Below are 22,358 nucleotides of genomic sequence, written 5' to 3'. Positions count from 1 at the left end.
TTTAATGTTTTTTCACAGTTCAGGCTCCTTGTGAATATAACTGAATCATTGTGTAATTTTTATGCCCATGAAATCAAATACCTAGTATATAGTAGGAATTCATGTTCTACCATGCTGGTTGAAACACAGGATACAAAAAGTATTACAGCATATCAAAGGGTTTATATTGTACTAGGAATTATAGAAACATAAAAATAGTGTTATATGTAGTATCTGCTGATACCAAATTGCTACAGAGGCTCAGAAATGAAATGTAGTTCTAGAGTGATAAAAAGGTGGCAGTGGTACTTCAGCTACTCAAGGTGGGGAAGCAGTTCAGTTACTATTGAACTCTTCAAAATTTAGTTTCAGTATTTGAAGTGATTTTTTTGTACCTTATCTGTTTATAATCAAACACACCCATCGTAGGGCATATTATTTATCTTTAAGATAAAAATGCTACAGTTGATCATTATATTTACCCCAATTTCAGCTATTATAAGATATGGCTATATAAACATCTTAAATTTAGTGTGATATGGTAGGTAAAATATAATTATCCTAAAGTCAAGTTTATGTGATTTTTTAAATTTTATCTCTTCTTTTGGATCATCAACTCTGTTACTAGCTATTTATATATACATATATATATATATGTATATATAAATTTGTATAATGTAGAATTGACTGCATCTGCAAAGTCTGTTTATAATTAAAAGATCTGCTCAAATCAGTATTTGATCACTTGCTGTATTGTACAACACTCAACCTGCTGTTACATGATACTCAGATGTTGGAGCATATGTTGGGACATGTTGTGATGAGTTATCACTCTGCCTCTGCCATGTCCATGAGTTCTTCTCTGTTAAACCTGAACAGATGCCAGCCCTCTTCAGAGGAAAGGTCTAAAGCCCCTTGACGAGTGTAGTACTCAACAGAAGCCTGGTTCCAAATGGCGACAAGAAAATGCATGCAGTTACACTGGCTTCTGATGGCTATCTGTTTTAAAACAAAGATTTGTTTTACTTGAATGTTTTGTATTCATTAACACACTTTATTGAAAATCTACTACACAAGTTACTAGCAGATAGTAATATAATAGTTCTCTCTTAGACTTCTTTAAAGCTATAAAAAATGCTACTGTTGAACTTTAAAACCCTCTATTTAAAAGTCTAAAACTGGTTTGCAAAGCTCAAACAGTCTTTTTGTAAATTCAATTCACTGGGTTTTGTTTTTTTTTTTTTTGTTTGTTTGTTTTTGTTTTAGAAAAAGTTTATCGAAAAGGTCACCTGATCTCATAATGTATTTCCAAAATACAAAAGGACCTTATTTTTGTACTATTCTCACATTCATACTGTGGACCTATTTTATGGATAAAATCGCCTTCTAGTCTTCCTCTTGCTTGCTTCTACTTTGTAGCAAAAAAGGTATAAAGTGTGATTGTGCATTATATAGAAATCAATTTTTAATTAAAATACTCAAATACAACATTAGTATCTGATTTAAAAAATCAGTTTCATTGAAATAAAATTCAGGTTATTTGGGGGTTATGTTCACATGGTCAGATTAATTTTCTGTTAAATAATCATTTTTGATGAGGAAAAAGATAACATACAAAATACCAGTGCTAATTGTAATACATACCTGACTTAGTCTCCTCAGCATTTCAGCCCCAATACCTAGACCTTTTGAACATACAATTCAAAATGAAAAACTGTTAAGTTGAAAAATTCCACTTAAGAAGTTACTTGCTGTGATTTAAAAGAAAATGCTACAGTTGATCATTATATTTACCCCAATTTCAGCTATTATAAGATGTGGATATATAAACATCTTAAATTTAGTTAATATATTCTTAATAGCTTATGTTAAAATTAACTGATGAATGTTTTTCTTATCCTTTTTCCTAATTAGAATGGGTTCCAAATGTTTTCGGTTTGTTTTAAAGACTGATAATTAGAAAATAGAGTCCCTGTCTCTATCATCAAGTCACCAGAATATTTTTCTTATCTATTTCTAGTCAAATGATCTCAAAATGTAATAGCATTTTGTAAAGACAAAAGTGTAGCTATGCTATAATATCTTAGCTTATTCAAGCCTTGATGGGAACTAAAGAAAAACATTTTTCCAATCTGTGATTGAGTCTTCACTATATACAAGCATAACTAGGATAGTGATCAGACTCATGAAATAGAAATGAGTTATAAAAATTAATTTAAATACTAAAGCCTTATCTCTACTCAAATTAAAATACAGCATTTTCATTTTTAAAGTATAGGTAATAAAATAAGTGTAGCTTGACCTCGGTAAGCTTGTTTGACATAAAAGTCCTCTAGGTAAAGTAACTTGCCAATCCAGGGGTCGTATGTGAAGTAGTACATGGCAAACCCAACGGTCACTTTGTCTAGGAAGAGGAAACCGAGGGTATAAAGAGGTTAATGCTTTGAATCTTAAAATGACATATTCAGTGTTATCCCTATCAAAATTTCAGTGACATTCTTTAAAAAAAAAATAGAAAAATATTGCTGATTTTCATATGGAACCACAAAAGACCCCAAATAGTCAAAGAAATGCTTACAAAAAAGAGGAAGGATGGTGATATCACATTCCCAGACTATTACTACAAAACCATAGTAATCAAAACATAAAATAAAGGTCACTGAATAAAATTTCTAAAAACACATAAGTAAAAATATAGAAGGGCAAAGTCTCTTATAATACAATCTTAAGAAATAATCTTTTCAATGTAAAGTACACCTTTTCAAATTTTTTTCTATGCATATATGACAGGTACATTTTCTTTTTTAAAAAAGTGTGTTTATGTACTTTTATTCATCTTTGCTCAGTAGTACTTACATGCTATCAAAGTATAACAAAGTATCTGTACTTTGTTTTCAGGGTAGAGAAAATATACTCCAGATTATGTTGGAAAATGATTTATTTTACCTGATGTTTTTTGTTGATTGTGTACTTCTGCAATGAGACAATAGAAAAGGGGATTGTCCCCAAAGCCATCCCTTAGTAAATCTGAAATATCAATTCACATAAAATGTTAGAAAATTTGCAATAGAGAGAAGATGGGGAAATAAGCAACACCAGAAATTTGTTTCTTCACATGTGCAATTAGTCTCAGAAACTTTCCAAAGTTAACATGTTTAAACTAGAGCTTATTTGAACACTTGCAACTTGCAGAGGATAGCTTAGCTGGTAAAATGCTGTTTATTTTGATCAATTCAGTAGCAGCTTTCTGACAGCCCATCCCCAAACCCTCACCACATGACAGATAACTGAGGGGACAGCAAACTAAATTTTTCAGAGTGGTTTTCTGGAGCTGGGATAGGCAATAAGGACTTTATCCTCCAAATATTGGAGTTCTGTTTTCTGATTGTGGGTTGCTACTCTGAACACTGAGGTGAGGTCTTGAAGTTTAGACACCATTTTTCCAGTCTCCACTAACTAAAGCTGCTTCCAGGAGAAACTTGTTTTTTGGACATTCAGAAACAACCATATATACAGGGAAATCTAGAAAGCTACCATGCATGACAAAGTACAGACATAGAAAAGACCTCAGAATACCTTATTCATTCAAATCTGTGATCTCTGATACAAAGATGCCCTATATCAATAAAGCAATCGCAACCCACATGGCACAGCAGACTTCTGGCTCACCTGCTGCTTCCCTCAACAGTGTACTTCGGTCAGTCTGCCTGTTCTGTTCCCCACTCTGTCTCTGGTGAATCCTCTTGCCAACCCCCCCCCATACCTCTGGCCTGTACTACAGCTCTTGTATGCATAAATAAATAATATTTTTTTAAAAAAGCAATCTCTAGCGAAGAGAGGGTTTCATTTCCAAAGTTAACACAGAAGTTTCAAATGTCGTTTTCAATAAGAACAACAACAAAATCACAAGGCATAAACAGAAATTTGAAAGTATGGCCCTCAGGAAATAAAAATAAAAGGACACATACCTTAGGAAGCCCAGATTTCATATTTACTAGACAAATAGTGAAGGGGGCTAGGGAGAAAGGGAAGGGCACCACTCAGTATAGGAATACATAGCATAGGCTGTACATATAAACTATATGACTAATCATGTTTTCTTTAAACTAAAACTCTTGCTTTGAACCGAGGATCCTTCCCCAATGTTGCCCAAATGAATGCCAGACATTGATGCCATCGGAAATTAACCAAGCAGGCCAGCATGTACCAAGACCAACTTAACCCAGAGGCTGATAACAAGTTCTGGGGGCTTACATGACGAATACCAAGAACATATACTATAACAAGCTGTTCTGATAAACTGATTCAACTCTGATGGCTATCCTGATTAACTGTTAATAGTTACCCTGATAACTATTTTTGTTAATTTAACTATAAAATAGTGAGAAATGAGGTGTGAGAATGCTTTCTTCAGGGTGACATGCCCACCATTCTCAGGTTGCTGGCCAGCTACCTAAATAAATACACTTCTTATAGATTGAACTCCTGTCTCTGCTTTTTGGCTTTCAGTAGTGACAGGTAATAGGATCCAGCATTATTGGCAATAGTATTTTTAAATGACTGTCTTAAAACTGTTCAAAGAGCTAAAAGAAAACATGCACAAAGACAGGAAAAAGATATATGATCAAGATGTAATATCAACAAAGAAATAGAAACTATGAGAAAGAATGCTCACCAAAAAAATTGGAAGCTGAAAATCATAACTGAAATGAAAACAGCATGGTAAGTGTTCAAAATCAGATTTGAGCAAGCAGAAGGAAAAAAAAAAACAATGAACTTGAAGATAGAACAATTGAAATCAAATCTGAGGAACAAAAAAATAAAAGAAGACAAAAAGTAAACAAGTATAAGGGATCTGTAGAGCACCATCAGGTGGACCAGCATATACATTATGGGACTCTCAGAAGGTAAAAAGAAAATGAGGGGAAAAGACTATTTGAAGATATTATGACTGAAATCACCAGAATTGACAGAATACATGATTCTGCAAATCCAAGCTCAACAAACTCCAATTATTATTAACCCAAAAGACCCCTCCCAAGACATATAATAACCATATTGTTGAAAGACAAAGAGGAAATATTAAAAGCAGCAAGAGAAAAAAGCAACTGGTCATATACAATGAATCTTCAATAGGATTATCATTCAGTTTCTCATCAGAAAGCTTGGAGGCCAGAAGGCAGTACATTGAAACAGTAAAAATGTTGGGATGGGAGAGGGTTTCTTTGGGGTGATAATCCTATCAACTGATGATTATATGTCCACCAAAACCATCCTTCAAAAATGGAGAAATTAGGATATCCAAGATTAAAAAAGAAAACACACACACTGCTCTGCAAGAAATGCTAAAAGGTTGAAATGAGATAGTAAATCAAAGTTATATGAAGAAATAAAGATAAAAGTGAAGTCTAGTTAAAGGTAAATACATGGGTGATTGAAGAACTAATGTTATTTTAATTTTCTTTGTTACTCCATTTTTTATGTTCTACATGCTTAAAATCACAAATATATAAAATTAGTAGTGTATATTGCTGGGTACACAATATATAAAGATGTCATCTCTGAGATCAGTAACATATAAGTGGGACAGATGTATAGAAGTTTTTGTATAGTATTGAAGTTAAACTGGTATAAATTCAAATTAGATTGTTAAAACTTAAGGATGTAAATGTAATCCCCTGATAATTACAAAGAGGATAATTTATAGAATAGGCACAAGGAAATGGAAAAGGGAATTAAAACATTTCACTACAAAAATCAAACAAAAAAGGAAGGTAGTAGTGGAGGAAATGAGGGACAAAATTAGCTATTTGGCACATGGAAAACAAATAGCAAAGTAGTAACAGTCCCTCACCAGTAATTAAATGTAAATGGATTAAATGCTGTAGTCAAAGGACAGATTAGCAGAATGGGCTAAAAAATATGATCTAATTATATGCTGATTATAAGACTTTATAATTAAAAACATACACATGTTGATATGAAATGATGGAAAAAATTTCATGCAAAGAGTATTCAAAAGGGTGTGGGGTGGCTGTACTAATATCAGACAATACAGACAAGTAAAAACTGTTTAAAGAGACAAGGAAGGAAATTATTAATGATAAGAGTCAATTTGCCATGAAGATAAAAACACTGATAGACATTTTTGCACCAAACAATAGAAATCCAAAATATACAAAGTAGATAATGTCAAAATTGTAAAGACACTTCTATAATGATAGTAAGAAACTTCAATACCTTAATTTCAATAATGTACTGAATAACAAACTAGAAGACAAATTACCAGATTACTTCAGCAACACTGTATAACAGCTGGACCTAACAAAAATATGCAGTACACTCCACCTAACAGAATATACATTTTTCTCAAGTGCATATGGGATTTGCTCCTGCATAAGCCAGATATTAGGCCACAAAAAAAGTTAATAAATTTTGAAAGATTGAAATCACACAAAGTATCTTTTCCAACCATAATATAATGAAGCTGGAAATCAACAGAAAGGAAATTGGGAAAATCACACATGGAAATTTGACAACACACTCCTTACCAGTGGGTAAGAAGAAATCGTGGTGGAAATGCAACGTACAAAACTTATGGGATACACTAAAAATAATGCTTGGAGGCAATTTTATAGCTATACATGCCTATACTAAGAAAAGAAAAATCTCAAGCAATAACCTAACCTTTCACCTTAATAAGCTAGAAAATGGAGCAGACTAAATCCACAGCTAAGAGAAGGAAGGTAACAATAAACAATAAAGTTTATCTCTAGTAGAGATAAGCCAAATAGAGCATAGAAATGCAATAGATTTGAAACCAAAGTTAGTTCTTTGGAAAGAGCAAAATTGACTACTAGACTAAGAAAAAAAGGAGAGTATATAAGTAATTAAAATCAGAAATGAGGAGCCTCCCTGGAGCAGGCAGTTGAGAGCAGTGCTGTGAAGCTGTCTGCAGTCTCTGCAGTGCAGCCAGGGAGATACCCACATGGTGCAGCAGACCACTCCTGTCTCGCCTGCTGCTCCCCTCAGCAGTGTATTTCAGTCAGTCTGTGTTCTGTCCCCCGCTCTGTCTCTGGTGAATTCTCTCACCCTCCCACACATCTGGCCTGTACCCTAGTTTCTGGATGCATGAATAAATAAATCTTAAAAACAAAAAAACATAAAATCAGAAATGAAACCATTGCTACTGGCCTTGCAGAGATGAAAAAAATTGTGAGGAATTACTGTGAATTGTAAACAAATTAGACAACTTAGAAAAGATGAAAAAATTTCTTGAAACTTACAAATTATCTAAATTGATTCAAGAAGAAATATAAAATCTGACGACCTATAGCAAGTAAAGAGTTTGAATAAGTAATCAAAAATTCCCAGCAAAGAAACACCAGGGACTACCAGATGATTTCACAGTGAGTTCTTTTTTTTTTTTTTATTTATATATATTTTACATCATTGTTCATTTTAAACAATGTTTGTTCCCCCCCTCAGGTGTAGTCTCCACAGAATTTCCTTCACCAATTTACCCATGCACCATCGCAGTGAGTTCTACCAAAAATTTAAGAATTAGCATTAATCCTCAAACATGTACAAAAAAAAATTGAGATGGGAATGCTTCCTAAACTCTTTTTATGAAGCCAGCATTACTCTGACACCCAAAACAGGTAAATATAGCATAAGAAATAAAAATTATAGATGAATATCCTTTGGTTATATATATGCGAAATTCCTCAACAAAATAACAAATTGAACCCAAGTGCACACTTAAAGGATAATTCAGAATGACAAAATGTGAATTATCCTAGGATCAAAATGATTCAATATACTATATGTTAACAGAACAAAGGAAGATAACACATGATCATGAATCAATGCAAAATTTCACACACACACACAATGAAATACCATGTCATGATAAAGGCCCTCAGAATACTAGGAATAAAGGGAAATTCTTCAGCATTATAAAAAGGTACTTTAAAAAAGTTAACTTCACAGTCACTGTGAGTGCAAGCATCCCCCCTAAAGTGAAAAATACAAACATGCCCAGTTTCACCTCTGCCATTCAACATTAAGCTATAGGGAAGATATTTGACACACACACATAAAAAAAAAAAAAAAAAAAAAAAAAAGTCAAAGCCATCCAGATTAGAAAGAAACAGGTAAAATGATCTCTATTTGCAAGTGACATGATCTTACTGAAATAATACAAAAGAAAACTGCCAGAGCTAATAATTCTGGCAAAGTTGAAAGCTACAAATATGAACAAACAAATCAGTTTTGATCATATACACTACCAAAGAACAACCACAAAAAGTAAATTAGGAAAGCAATTCTATTTGCAATAAACCCTAAAATAATAAAATACCTGGGGCTAAATCTAACCAATACAGCAAAATACGTGCTTACTGTAAACTACAATACATTGTTGAAAGTGCTAAATAAATTAAAAGATATTCTGCATTCATAGATGAGAAGAAGATGACATCTAACATTGCCAATACTATCCAAAGCCAATGTAAAGATTCAATGCAGTCCCTATCAAAATTCCAACATCCCTTCTCACAGAAATGATAAAGTTGACCCTCAAATTCCTATAGATTCCAAATATAATTTTATAAGCCTTAATAATCTCTTCTGTTAGTGTTATTTGCTGCCTAAAAATTCCAATACAACATGACACACTACTATATTAATACTACTAGCTATCAACATATAATAAAAATCTTCAAATAATTCTATCATTTTTGCTTTTTTCATCTATTTCATTGGGTATCAAATTATGCTTTTTTTGACTAATTACACATCTCATTCTACATTCAAAATTTAGTTGAAATCTATTGCAGCTTCAAAGACATAAAAGCTCATAGCATATTTTAAAAATGTGGAAATATAAAGTGGTGGAGCACTGATATCACTGTCAAATTTATGTACTGTACATATAGATACAATTAATATAACCCTTCTTGTATACCAAGAATAACAGCTTCCACACATCTAGGCACGTATATTACTATATACATACATTTTGCAATTTTTCTTTTTCTAGATCTGAAACTACCATAGAATATCTTACCTGTTGTTGTTAACTTAACTGCATCTAGCATATTTTCACAGGCAGCCAATTCCTGTTAAAGTAGAGAAAACTTTCAGTTTATGGTTTAATAACAAATTCTTAAGATGGTAATCATGAAGTTTTTATGGAGCATTTGCTAGCATATGATGTCCAAGACAGTATTAAAAAGTGAGTCAAAAACTAATCGCAGTCATCTAGAAACTTTAAAACAGCTCATGAAACAAAGGTATATATACAGAGATTGTCAATACTTCACTCATAGGAAGGTCAATTTTTCAAGTAATTAGCCTTGAATAAAGCAGGAAACAAATAAGTAAATCTAAAAGAGTTTCTGAGCATTTTAGGTATGTATCACAAAGTGTATGTAAAATTGAGAACTCCAGAAGCAGAGGGGGCACAATGGATTATGGTAGAGCACTATGGACCTTTGACTCATGTACAGTGTTGTAAACCAATGTTAGCACATCAAAAAGTATGTATTAGAAAGCTCATGGGCTTTACAGAGAACTCTGTAGTGTTTGCTTCTGAGGCATTTTTCTCAGTTAAACTTTAGACCTTATTTACCTTTTCACAATATCAATTTTAACACATTCTGATTAATTCATCGTGGTTTGGAACTTATGCTTGGAAAGGAATTCCCCACTTTCATATAAAAATAAAAATAGTTGCTCAAAATCAAATTTTAATTTTTTTCCAGTTTTATTGAGCTACAATTGGCATATAACATTGTATTAGTTCAAGGTGTACAATATAATGATATATTGTGTGTGTGAAATTATTGCCACAATAAATTTAATATTGATCATTTCACAGAGCCCCATTTTTTTCTTGTGATATATTATAAGTTCTATCCTCTTAGCTACTCTCATATATATATAGTATAGCATTATTAATTATAGTTGCCATGTAGTATATTTTATTCCCAGAACGTATTTATTTTGCAACTGGATGTTTTAACCTTTTGACCATCGTTACCCATTCTACCCGCCTGCCCCTACCTCCCATATCTGTTAACCACTAATTGATTTTAAGCTCTTTTTTTTATTTTATATATTTTGCATCATTTTTCATTTATGCACAATGTGTGCATTTTCATCTTGGTTATATTCTGCATACAATTCCCACGCCCCTTATTTTGACCCTAATCCCTTGTACCCCCCACCCCCGGCCATACTGTATCTCTTTTTACTTTATTATAATTAGTATTTTTCCTGGACCCTTATTTAGGTTTTCTAAATTCCTGCTATGAGTGAGACCATCCGGTATTTTTCTTTTTCTGTCTGGCTTATTTCACTGAGCATGATCCCTTCCAGATCCATCCATATTGCTGCAAATTGCATGAGATTATCTTTTTTGACTGCTGAGTAATATTCCATTGTGTATATGTACCACATCTTCTTGATCCAGTCATCTATTTTTGGACATTTGGGTTGTTTCCATAGCTTAGCTACTGTAAATAGTGCTGCTATAGACATAGGGGTGCAGGTGCCATTTTGAATTAATGATTCTGTGTCCTCTGGGTAAATACCTAGGTGTGGAATTGCTGGATCATATGTAAGCTCAATCTTTAGCAGATTGAGGAATCTCCACATAGCTTTCCATAGTGGTTGGACCAGTTTGCACTCCCACCATCAGTGCAGGAGAGTTCCTTTTTCTCCACATCCTCACCAACATTTGTTGTTGCTAGTTATTTTAGTATGTGCCATTCTCACTGGTGTAAGATGGTATCTCATTACAAGTGATGCTGAACATTTTTTCATATGCCTGTTGGCCATTTGCATTTCCTCTTTGGAGGAGTTCCTTTCTAGATCTTTTGCCCATTTTTTGACTGGATTATTTACTTTGTTTTTGTGGAGTCTCTTCAGCTCTTTGTAGATTTTTGTGATTAGTCCTATATCATTAGTGTTGTGTGCAAAAATTTTCTCCCAGCCATTGGGTTATCTCTTTGCTTTGGTTACTGTCTCTTTTGCTGTACAGAAACTCTTTAATTTGATGTAGTCCCAGCTGTTTATCTTTGCCTTTGCTATCACTGCTTTGGGTGATGAGTCTTTAAAGATATTACTGAGGTATATGTCACATAGTGTTGTGCCTATATTTATTTCCTTCTACATATTTTATGGTTTCAGGTCTATGTCTAGTTCTTTAATCCATTTTGAGTTGGTTTTTGTGCATGGCGTGAGGTAGTAGTCAAGCTTCATTCTTTTGCATGTAGTGACCCAGTTCTCCCAGCACCATTTATTGAACAAACTTTCTTTGCTCCATTGCATATTCTTTGCTCCTTTGTCAAAGATTAGTTGACTGTAAATCTGTGTGTTTATTTCTGGATTTTCTATTTGGTTCCATTGATCTGTGTGTCTGTTCTTGTTCCAATGCCATGCAGTTTTGATGATTATGGCTTTGTAGTATAGTTTGAAGTCTGGGAGTGTGATGCCTCCATTCTCTTCTTTTTTTTTCAGGAGAGCTTTGGCTATTCGGGGTTTTTGGTGGCTCCATAGGAATTTCATCAATAATTGTTCTATTTCTTTGAAGAATGACATTGAAATTTTTATGGGAATAGCATTGAATCTGTAAATTGCTTTTGGTAGGATGGCCATTTTGATAATGTTAATTCTTCCAATCCATGAGCAGGGGATGTCTTTCCATTTCTTTGTGTCTTCTTCTATTTCTTTTAACAATGTTTTGTAGTTTTCTTGGTTTAGGCCCTTTATCTCTTTTGTTAGGTTTATTCCCAATTATTTGATTTATTTGTTTCAATAATACAAGGTATGGTTTTCTTGATTTCTTCCTTTTCAGATTTATTGTTTGTGTATAGGAAGGCTACTGATATTTGTGTGTTGATTTTGTCTCCTCCTTGTTTATAAGCTGATTAGTTCAATTAGTTTTTCTGTGGAGTTTTTGGGGTTCTGTATGTATATTATCATATCTTCTGCAAATAGTGATAGTTTGAATTCTTCCTTCCCTCTTTGGATTCCTTGTATGTCTTTCTCTTGTCTTATTGCTCTGGCTAGGACTTCCCGTATTGTATTGAAAAGCAGTGGCTGAGAGTGGGCATCCTTGTCTTGTTCCAGATCTTAATGGAAATGCTTTTCACTTTTCACCACTGAGAATGATATTGGCTATGGGTTTGTCATATATGGCCTTTATGATGTTGAGGTATGTTCCTTGTATCCCAAGAATTTCAAGGGCCTTTATCATAAATGGGTGTTGTAGTTTGTTGAAAGCTTTCTCAGCATCTATTAATATTATCATATGGTTTTTATATTTCCTTTTGTTGATGTGTTGGATTACATCAATTGATTTTCATATGTTGAACCATCTTTTTGTCTGGAATAAATCCTACTTGGTTGTGGTGAATTATCTTATGGATACATTATTGGATTCTTATAGCTAAAATTTTATTGATGATTTTTGCAACAGTGTTTATTAGAGAGATTGGCCTGTAGTTTTCTTTTTTGTGTGTTGTCCTTGTTTGGTTTTGTTGTGTAATGTTGGCTTCATAGAATGTGTTTGGTATTATCCCCTCCTTCTCAATTTTTCGAAAGAGTTTATGAAGGATAAGCACTAATTCGTTTCTAAATGCTTGGTAGAATTCACTTGTAAATCCATCTGGTCCTGGGCTTTTGTTTTTGGGGAGGGTTTGATTACCATTTAAATTTTAGTGCTTGTAATTGGGCTATTTAGGTGTTCTATTTCCTCTTTATCTAGCTTTGTGCGATTGTAAAGTTGTGAGAATTTGTCTACCTCCTTCAGATTTTGAGCTTGTTTGCATATAACTGTTCATAGTAGTTTCTTATTATTCTTTTGATTTCAGCTGTGTCTGTTGTGATTTCTCCTCTTTCATTTGTGATCCTATTTATTTGTTCTTTCTCCCGTTTTTCCATTGTGAGCCGGGCTAGGGGTCTTTCTATTTTATTTATTAAATTTTGTTTAATAGGGCCTCCACTGGTGGCGCAGCGGTTGAGCACTGGGCTGCGGGGATGCCCGCAGCCTCTGCGGTGCTGGTTCAATCCCTGGCCACCAGCGAGGATCCCGCATGGCGTGCAGAACTCTCCTACCGTGCCCGCTACTCCCCTAAGGCAGTGTACCTCAGTTCTTCTGCCTGTTCTGCTCCCTGCTCTGGCTCTGGTGAATTCTCTCACCCTTCCGTGCTTCTGACTGTGCCCTGTGCTTGTATGAATAAATAAATCTTTAAAAAAATAAATGAATTTTGTTTAATAAACAACTTTTGGTTTCATTGATCTTTTGGATTTTTTTTTTTTAGTTTATATTTCATTTATTTCTGCTTTGATTTTTATTATTTCCTTTCTTCTACTGGTTTTAGGGGTTTTTGTTCTTCTTTTTCTAGTTCTTTGAGCTTTGAGATTAGGTTGTTTCTTTTAGTTCTTTCTTGTTTCTTAATGTGAGCCTGTATTGCTATATACTTTCCTCTTATTACTGCTTTAGCTGCATCCCATTCATTTAGGAAATTGGTGTCCTCCTGGACATTCAACTCAAAGTATTTTTTTTTTAATTTCTTCTTTGATCTCATTAGTCCAGTGGTCTCCCAATAGTGTGAGTTTCAATCTCCATGAGGTCGGAGAGTTCCTTGCCTTCTTTTTATGGTTTATTTCTAGTTTGATGCCTTCCTGGTCAGAGAAGATGATTGGTGTGATTTCAATCTTGGTGTATCTGTTGTCTTGTGTCCCAGTATGTGATTGATCCTGGACAATGATCCATGTGCACTTGAGAAAAATGTGTAGTCAGACTCTTTTGGGTTTAGTGCTCTATAGATGTCAGTTAAGCCCATGAGGTCTAGATCCTTATTTAGAGCTTTAGTGTCCTTATTTTTTGTCTCGTTGATCTATCCATTGTTGATAGTGGTGTGTTGAAGTCTCCTACTACATATGTGTTTTCTCTGAAGTCTGTTTTCAGAGATGATAATAGTTGTCTGGTATATTTTGGTCCTCCTTCATTTGGTGAGTGTATGTTAATGAGTATTATGTCTTCTTGAAGTATTATCCCCTTGATCAGAATGTAGTGACCGTTGGGGTCTCTTTTTACATTTTTGAATTTGAAATCTGTTTTATCTGATATAGGTATAGCTGTCCCTTCCTTCTTTTTAGTCCATTTGCCTGTAGGATTGTTTTACATCCTTTTACTTTCAGTCTATTTTTATCTTTTGTAGTTAAGTGAGTTTCCTGGAGACAGCAAAAGTTTGGGTTATGTTTCTTAATCCAGCCTGCAACTCTGTGTCTTTTTAATAGAAGAGTTTAGTCCATTTACATTTAGAGTTAATATTGATATGTTATTGTCTGTATTTGCCATTTTATTTGTCTTTTGTCTGGTTTTATTTTTTTTTTGTCTTGTTTCATTCTTTTTCATCCCTCTGTTGGTTCTGGCTTTAGGACTCCTTGTAGTATTTCTTGGAGTTGGGGGGGGGTTCGTCATAATGAAATTCCGGAGTTTCTGTTTGTCTGGGAAGATCCGTATTCTCTCTTCATAGAAGAAGGAAAGCTTTGCAAGATAGAGTATTTTTGGTTGGTGTTTGTTGTCTTGGAGTTTGTTCACTATGTCCCTCCTCTCTCTCCTTGTCCATAGTGTTTCTTGGTAGAAGTCTGATGTCAGCCTGATTGGTTTTCCTTTGTATGTTATCTGTTTCTTCCCTCTTATCAGCTTCATTATTTTTTCCTTTTCTTGGATTCTTGGGAGATTTACTATTATGTGTCTTGCTGTATTTTTCCTTTCATCGTGGATGTTTGGTGTTCTTCTTGCTTCTTGTATGTCTATTTTTAACTCCTTCATGTTTGGGAAGTTCTCTTCAATTATTTCCTTGAATATTTTCTCTGTTCCTATGTCTCCCTCCTCTCCTTCTAGGATTGCTATAACTCTTATATTTCCTTTCCTCATGGAATCAAATAGTTCCCGAAGTTTTTCTTCATTCTTTATTCTTCATACTTCTCTTTCCTTTTCTGTTTTGGTTCTTTTTATTTCTGTGTCTTCAAGAGTACTTATTTGTTCTTACATTTTGTATATTCTGTTTTCACTGCTTTTCCCAGACTTCTTTAGCTCCTCCATTAATCCTTTGATCTCCTTCATTTCTTTCATTTCCCTCTTTAGGGACTCAGTTTCATTCTTCTGACCATTGATTATTTTTCCCTTATCATTGTTTTCCTTTATGACTTCTGTTAGTTTTTAATCATGGCAATTTTATGTTCTCTTTCTGGAAGGTTCAGGAGTTCTTCCAATTTAGTGTTGTTGCATTCTGGTGGGTGATTTTCTTTTTGTGGTGTCTTTTCCCTGAGGACTTGCTTGGTTGCTTGTAGTTTTTCTTCTCCCTGCTGCTTGTCTTCTAATTTGTCCTATGCATTGGGACACTGTGTATCTGGTACTGGCTGGCATCTTTTTGGTGTGCATTTTCTGGGATGTTGGAAATTGGTGGTCCAATGGAGTCAAATACTGTTGTGCCAGAAGTGTAGTAGGGCAGTGGTACTATGAATATGCTAATGGTCGCTGTCACAGTATGTCTTCTCCTTCTGTATTTGTTTTATTCCAAAGGTGTGTCTTGAGGTCCCACAGACTGCCCTGGAGGTGGGGTGGCTGGATAGCCCACTGGGCTCCAAATCGCTGGATCCCGCTCTGGGCTCCGACTCCCTGCCAGGTGGGGCCTGGCTTGTGGGTGCCTTCAGCTCACCTCTGGCTGTGGGGGCCACCTTTTCCTAATTCCACACAGTTTCAGTGGGTTCTGGAGTCAAAGATCCCTATTCTAAAATGGTGAGTCAGAAGGGCGCTTCCCTGCCTGGGTGGTGGCTGAATTCCTTCTGGGCTCCGACTGACAGCCAGACAGGGACTGGCATGAGGGGGCTTTTCAGCTCACCACTGGCTGTGGGGGCAGCCCTTTCCCAGTTCCAAGCATTTTCAGTGGTGTGGGATGCAAAGGCAGAGATCCCTATTCTAAAATGGCGAGTCAAAAGGGCATTTCCCTGTGCCCGCAGTCTGCCCCAGTGGTGGCTGGATCCCCCTCTGGGCTCCAACTGGAGGTGGCCAGATGGGGCCTGGCGTGTGGGGGCTTTTCAGCTCACCTCTGGGTGTGAGTGCAGCCCTTTCCCAGTTCCAAGCAGTCTCAGTGGTGCCGGATGCAAAGACAAAGATCCCTATTCTAAAATGGTGAGTCAGAAGGGCACTACCCTGCGTCTGATTTTTAGTTCTTAACATTTATTAATTTGGAAGTTTTTTTGGTGTAAGAAGTGAGGTGGAATTTTACCTATATCTTTTCCTCCCAATTCTCCCAACACCACTTATGGAATAACCCATCATATATTAATTGAGTTGAAATGTTCTCCATATCATATACTACATTTTCATATGTACTTAAGAGAACTACCAGATTCTCCATTCTATTCCATTGATCCATCTCTATTTTGATCTATCTACCTATGCATCTATGGTAAGAGGTTATCATAGTATTTTAATTGTAGCTTTATAATGTCTGGTAAGGATCATTTCTCCTCATTAATCTTAGTTTTGGAATTTTCTAGAAAACTCATTTATTCTTTCATGTGAAAATTTGGGGATTTTGACTAGAATTTAAAAATTTATAAAGAAGACAGCAAGAGCCAGATTATGTTGAGCATTTGGTAAAAAAAAATTATCTAAAGGTAACCAAAGCCCAATGGAGTTTTGAGCCTTTTGGTTATAGTGTAGAGCACCTGCCCTGAAACACTGTGCTCCTTAAGAGCAGTGACTATAATTCAATAATCCCTATATTCTTTGCAGTATTTAGCACATGACCTTTCAGTTATATGCACTTGATGTTGTACAATGAACAAAAATCAAATACTAATGCTACATAGCACTTATCTGTGGATCATCAAAGGTCCAAAATGAGCCCTTTGGAGAATGACCCTAATAAAAAGTTTTAATGGAAAGTCTGGTAAGCAAGAAGTCATTACTACCTAGCAGTGAAATGACCAGATCCCCAAATAATGTTGTCATGTAGTGATTGGGAATAAGATAAAATTGAAGCATACAGAAGATACTTGGAAGAATTTTTGTAGCAGCATGGTAAATGAAACCTGCAAAATACCCAGCTAAGCAATGAATTCCTATGGTGGTAAACTGAAATTCCTTTGCAAAGAGAGACTGTTTTGCAGTTTTAGCAAGTGAACCTGGGTTAAGACAAGAAAAACATGAAGCTCAAAGCTAACATTCATGTCTGTGATACAGAATAAGTAACTTTTCTATTATTTTTTCTATACTGAGTGCTCATGAAAATTATTCCCAAGAAACATATGCTGTATATCCAGGAACATGAAGCAAATTAAAACGCCACAGATACAGGTTTATGGAAGTGGTAGGTCCAGTGAGGTCTTTTTCACTTGGTGATAGCAATAGCCTTGTTTGGAAAGCTAAGGGGGGTAAGTTTTCAGGATATAGATTCGCTGTCATTCAATAATAAATTTATTAATTCCTAACCAAGTGTCAGATACAAAGCTACCAAAAATTCTTTAGAGTTATTTTCTACCTGAAAATCTCTGCTTCTAGAATAATTAACATGTTATGTGTAGCACTTTGATTTATGATTTAATCATGCAGATTAATACCATTTAAAGAAATTATGTGGAATTTGTGGGGATAGAATAGAAAGGAAGGTATGGAAGGATAGATAACCCAGTTCTTACAGAACTGTAATAGTGCCTAGCACCATTTAAAAACATGTATTTTGGGCCTTCCTGCTGGCGCAGAGGGTTGAGCACAGCCCTGTGAGGCTGTTCGCGGCCTGTGAGGCGCGAGTTCAATCCCCGGCCAGCTGGGAAGCAACACACATGGCACAGCAGACCTCTCCTGTCTTGTCACTGCTCCCCTCAGCAGTGTATTTCAGTACATCTGCCTGTTCTGCTCCTCGCTTTCTCTGGTGAATCTTACCCCCCGCAACTCTGGCCTGTACCCCACTTCTTAAAATATAAAATATGTATTTCATTTAGGAAACTTATTTTATCTTGGCCATGAAAACACATTCTCTGATCAAATGGAACACAAATGGCCTTATTTAAATGAGATTTATATATTCTAGTTCATGAAAGCCTTTTCATTACAAAACTCTTTTTTTTTATCTATAATCTGCATCTTGCTCCATCCAGGTATTTATTACATTAAAATATCTGAGCTGCTGTTTTATTTTAAAATATTTATTTATGCATACAAGAACTGGTGTACAAGCCAGAGGTGTGGGGTGTGAGAGGATTCGCCAGAGACAGTGGGGAAGAGAACAGGCAGATTGACTGAAATACATTGCTGAGTGGAGCAGTGGGCGAGTCAGGAGAGGTCTGCTGTGCCATGTGGGTAGCTCCCTGGTTGGGGATCAAACTCGTGCTGCAAAGGCTGTGTGTAGCTTTGTGGATTGCATCTCAGGGAGGCCCTGAGATGCTGTTTTTATATGGAATTGTTTAAGTTGTGTGTCACATAATTGTTGTATTCAATGCTGCAGAACTTTGGCATAGTAACTATGGCTATTATATTGTTTCCTTTACTGTACTGGAATGAGTTTCAGGAATACCATTAAAATGAATTTTAATTTGTTTTTTTTTAATATTTAACTTACTTTTATTAATATTTTTATTTAAGTAACATTGGTTTACATTATCTTTTGTATTTTAGAAGTGTAGGATAGTCCCTTAAGAAGTTGTTGCCCTAAATGAATTTTTAAGCCAGAAAATTTTAACCCATTTCATGGACTTCAGGAGACAGTATATGGATGGCCTTCAGGAATCAAAGACTGTGTAAAATTGTATGAAACATTTGTTGTGGGTAAATATTACTTTCTGGACAATCAATCATTAAATTCTACAAACATTTATAGTGTTAAAAACAACAAAACTCACTACTCTAAGATCTTAGCCATTAATATCTGAAGTTATATCACTGACAGGGCATTCATTTGAGTTAAGCATTCCTTTTCCCTAAGAACCTCTTTTGAAGTTAAAATTTCCCCAGAAGGTACAATACATTAGGTCCCTGGAATTTCCATTCATTGGTTCCTCCTTGACTTTTTGAGCCCACTGCTATAACTCAATTAATTTATGTGTAATCATTTTTAAGTTATTGAGCCATTTCAACAACCTTTTGATATAGATAGTACTATGATCTTTATTTTTGATGTGGAAAATGAAGCTTAGAGAGGCTAAGTAACTTCCAGAAGGTTGTGTACACTGTTTATAATTAGCAGAGTTAAGATTCAGATACAGCCTATGTCTTCCTTACCCTCAGGCCTGAACTAATACTAATAAGTTCCAAGGAATAAGGAGAAAAAAAAAGCTTACTTTAATTAGATGCAGGATTTCTGGGCAGTCTTGAGCTTCCGCAGGTCTTACTAGGAATGAATCCATGCTTGGCTGCTGCATGTCTGATTGGCTTGGGCCTGGTTGCCTGATATCTAGTTGGCTAGAACTTGGTCTCACTGCTGATTGGCTTGGGCCTGGTTGCCTCATACCTAGCTGACTAGGAACTGGTTGCCTCATGCCTGATTGGCTTGGACATAAAGGTCTGATGCCTGGTTGGATAGGACATGGTTGCCACATACCTGATTGAACAGTGCTGTGTTGATGTGAGCCTAGTTGCAGTTGACTCATGCCTGATTGGCCCATACCAGGTGTCCTCATACCTGGTTGGCTTGGGCCTAGTTGCCATGGGAAAGTGTGTCTCATGCCTATCTGGTAAGGGCTTGGTTGCCACATGCCTGATTGACTGGGCCCTGGTTGACTAATGACTGTTTGCCTCAGATCTGGTGGGCTCATGCCTGGTTCTTTCATGCCCAGTTGGTTTCTATCAGGTAGGATCATGCTTGATTGGTTCATATCCTTTTGATTCATACCAAATAAGTTCATACCTGTCAGACCTATGCTTGGTTGGTTCATGTATGATAAGCTTGATTGGTGCATGCCCAGTTGATTCCTTCCTGATTGGCCAAGGTCTGGTTGATGATGATTGGATGGCCGAGGACTGGTTGGCAAATGATGAATTGGCAGATGACTGGTTGGCCAATGACTAAATATCTTGATGTAACAGGAGACCTTGACTGCAGTGCTGCAGTGGGAGGCTATGGGATGTTTCTTGTTTTTCTCATTGATTCATACTTCAAAATACTCCTTTAAAAAGGTGAAAATAGGTGAAATAAAGGAGGACAACCTAAAGATTACTGACACCTCCAATTTGCTAAAGTTGATCTTGGCAGCGATTGTAACTATGGGCTTGGCTGGATTTCAGGTTGTCATCTGCCCTTACCCTGCCAAGAGACTGGAAGTGAGGGAAAGATGATGACCCTGAGAAAGTGTTATCACCCCACCCGCTTGCAGCATCATTATGTCATAGTGTTGAAGTCACAATGCACCTACATGCTTCCCCATATGATGAGGGAGGGGAAGGGAAGGTCCCACATGACCACCACTTTATTTCCTCTTCTCCAACAGCTTAAGCGATAAAGAAAAATGCTTGTGTCTCAGAGCTTAGGCTTTACAGCAAGAGTGCTTGCTATTTTAGCCAACAAATTCAAAGATACTTGACCTAGCCTTTTTCCCTTTCACCATTGCTCAGTTCTGAAATATTTGATTACCTATTTCTGGCCTTATTTCCATTTATCTCCTCCTTCCCATTAGCATAGAAATGAGAATGCTTAAAAGGAGTGTGATAATGAGGAGCTCAAGTCCTTAATACAGAAAATATTTCTTTATAAATAAGAACTGTTATTACTATTCATGGAGATATTTTATGACTTTGCTCAGTGGGAAACAACTTATATTTTTATCTTTTAATTTCATAACATCCCTATTATACCCAATTCTGAAAAGACTGGCTCAAAAGATTTGGTAACCTAGTCAAGGTCTCATAACAAGTGGTGAAGAGCCACACCCAAGTCTATCTGACTGTATTAACAGGCTTTTACCATCATACTATCCTTCCTCTTTCATACTCTATAGTTATCCTCTACTCTCATATCTGTAAGATCAGGTATATTGTCCTTTCACCCCATCCTCCCTAGTAAAATTCCTTTTCCCATCATTTGTGTCTATTGGCTCATTTCTTCAACAATGTATATTATATAACTGGTGCTATTATTGTAGATGGAACGTCTTATCTATTTTAAATGGGAGAACTTCAGTTGAAGCTGTTCTAAGTCTCACACTGTGATGAGGAATTTACATATACATTGACTCACTTAATCATCAAAGAAACCCTGTCAAATATGTACTGTTGTTCCCCAATTTATAAATAAATTGAAACTTAGAAATATTAACTAATTTTCCAAGTCTAATACATGTTGGGATAGGGACAGAATACAAAGCCCACCCCATAGACAGATGTGTGCAAATAAAACTATAGAACACAAATATCATTTGGTGTATATTGGCTATAAATGGAATCTAGAGAACCAGCTTCTTAGCATGACAGGTCAATCAAATGACATCACAGAACTATTCCATGTCTAACACAAATTAAATTTAGGTACATTCCTGATCTTGACCCACTGTAATAATAGTGAGAACTAAAAATTTATGAATACTTCCTGCAATGTCAGGCATGGTTCTAAGATACAATTTACTTCTAAATCATTCAATCCTCACAATAATCCAATGAGGCAGTTGATATTATGATGCCCATTTTTCAGATAAAGAAACTCAGATGCAGAAGTTAGGTACCTGGACTTAGGTCACACAACTAAAAGTCCAGGAAAAATAAGGAAAACCCGGGACTCCCTGGTGGTGCAAGGGGCTAAGCACAGCACTGTGAAACTATCCGCAGCCTCTGAAGCATGAGTTCAATCCCCGGCCGGCCAGGGAGCAGCCCATATGGCACAGCAGACCTCTCCCATCTCACCCGCTGCTGCCCTCAGCAGTGTATTTCAGTCAGTCTTGTCTCTGGTGAATCCTCTCATCTCCGCACCTCTGGCCTGAACCTCAGTTCTCGTATGCATAAATAAATAAATCTTTTTTTAAAAAAGGAAAACTCAATTATCATTTTGTTTTTTTCTGAAATTCCAGCAAAGGGATGAAGGGATCTTGTTATTTGCTTTAAAAAGCACACCATTTGCATCATTTACTGGGGGAAATCAATGACTTTTTTTAAAATTAAAAAAGAGAAGCACAAACTAGGTTTCTGGTTGATGCCCTAAGTGGGTTAAAATGAGATAATTTAATTTAGTTATCTACAAAACTGTTAAAGAGCTTCTTTTGTATTTTGATTCCTGAATCTTTATATTGATTGAATACCATCTGAGGGTTAGTTTTTTCTGTCTTTTAAAAGAATGTTGGGTTGGAACATTATGCAATTTTGAGGTAAT

The 22,358-nt window shown here is 35.7% G+C and overlaps 1 protein-coding gene across 3 annotated transcripts; it reads right to left on the bottom strand.

Annotated features, from left to right (window-relative positions):
- Positions 1 to 709: 709 nt before the first annotated feature.
- SATL1 (spermidine/spermine N1-acetyl transferase like 1) lies at positions 710 to 20,345 on the bottom strand. Of its 3 annotated transcripts, none has more exons than XM_037513007.2 (6): positions 19,345 to 20,345; positions 9,050 to 9,101; positions 2,926 to 3,006; positions 2,282 to 2,383; positions 1,624 to 1,664; positions 710 to 978 (listed from the first exon to the last, which is right to left on the bottom strand). In XM_037513007.2, the coding sequence occupies exons 1-6, from the start codon at positions 19,960 to 19,962 to the stop codon at positions 808 to 810; spliced, it is 1,065 nt and encodes a 354-aa protein (XP_037368904.1). In that variant the 5' UTR covers positions 19,963 to 20,345; the 3' UTR covers positions 710 to 807. The 3 variants fall into 3 exon arrangements, with proteins under 3 accessions (XP_037368904.1, XP_054551913.1, XP_054551914.1); XM_054695938.1 differs by having other exon boundaries at positions 2,926 to 2,952; XM_054695939.1 differs by lacking the exon at positions 2,282 to 2,383.
- Positions 20,346 to 22,358: the final 2,013 nt, after the last annotated feature.

Source organism: Talpa occidentalis, unplaced genomic scaffold, assembly GCF_014898055.3.
Source record: "Talpa occidentalis isolate TD23 unplaced genomic scaffold, MPIMG_talOcc4v2.1 talOcc4.15, whole genome shotgun sequence".
Taxonomy (NCBI): Eukaryota; Metazoa; Chordata; class Mammalia; order Eulipotyphla; family Talpidae; genus Talpa; species Talpa occidentalis.
This window is presented reverse-complemented; position numbering and strand designations above follow the sequence as displayed.

Coding starts and splice junctions, on each gene's coding strand:
- SATL1 (XM_037513007.2), bottom strand. CDS start 19,962: ATGCACCAATCAAGCTTATCATACATGAACCAACCAAGCATAGGTCTG. Junction 3,007..9,049: donor AGTTAAGTTAACAACAACAG/GTAAGATATTCT, acceptor TTGATATTTCAG/ATTTACTAAGGGATGGCTTT. Junction 2,384..2,925: donor CAATCAACAAAAAACATCAG/GTAAAATAAATC, acceptor TCCTCTTCCTAG/ACAAAGTGACCGTTGGGTTT.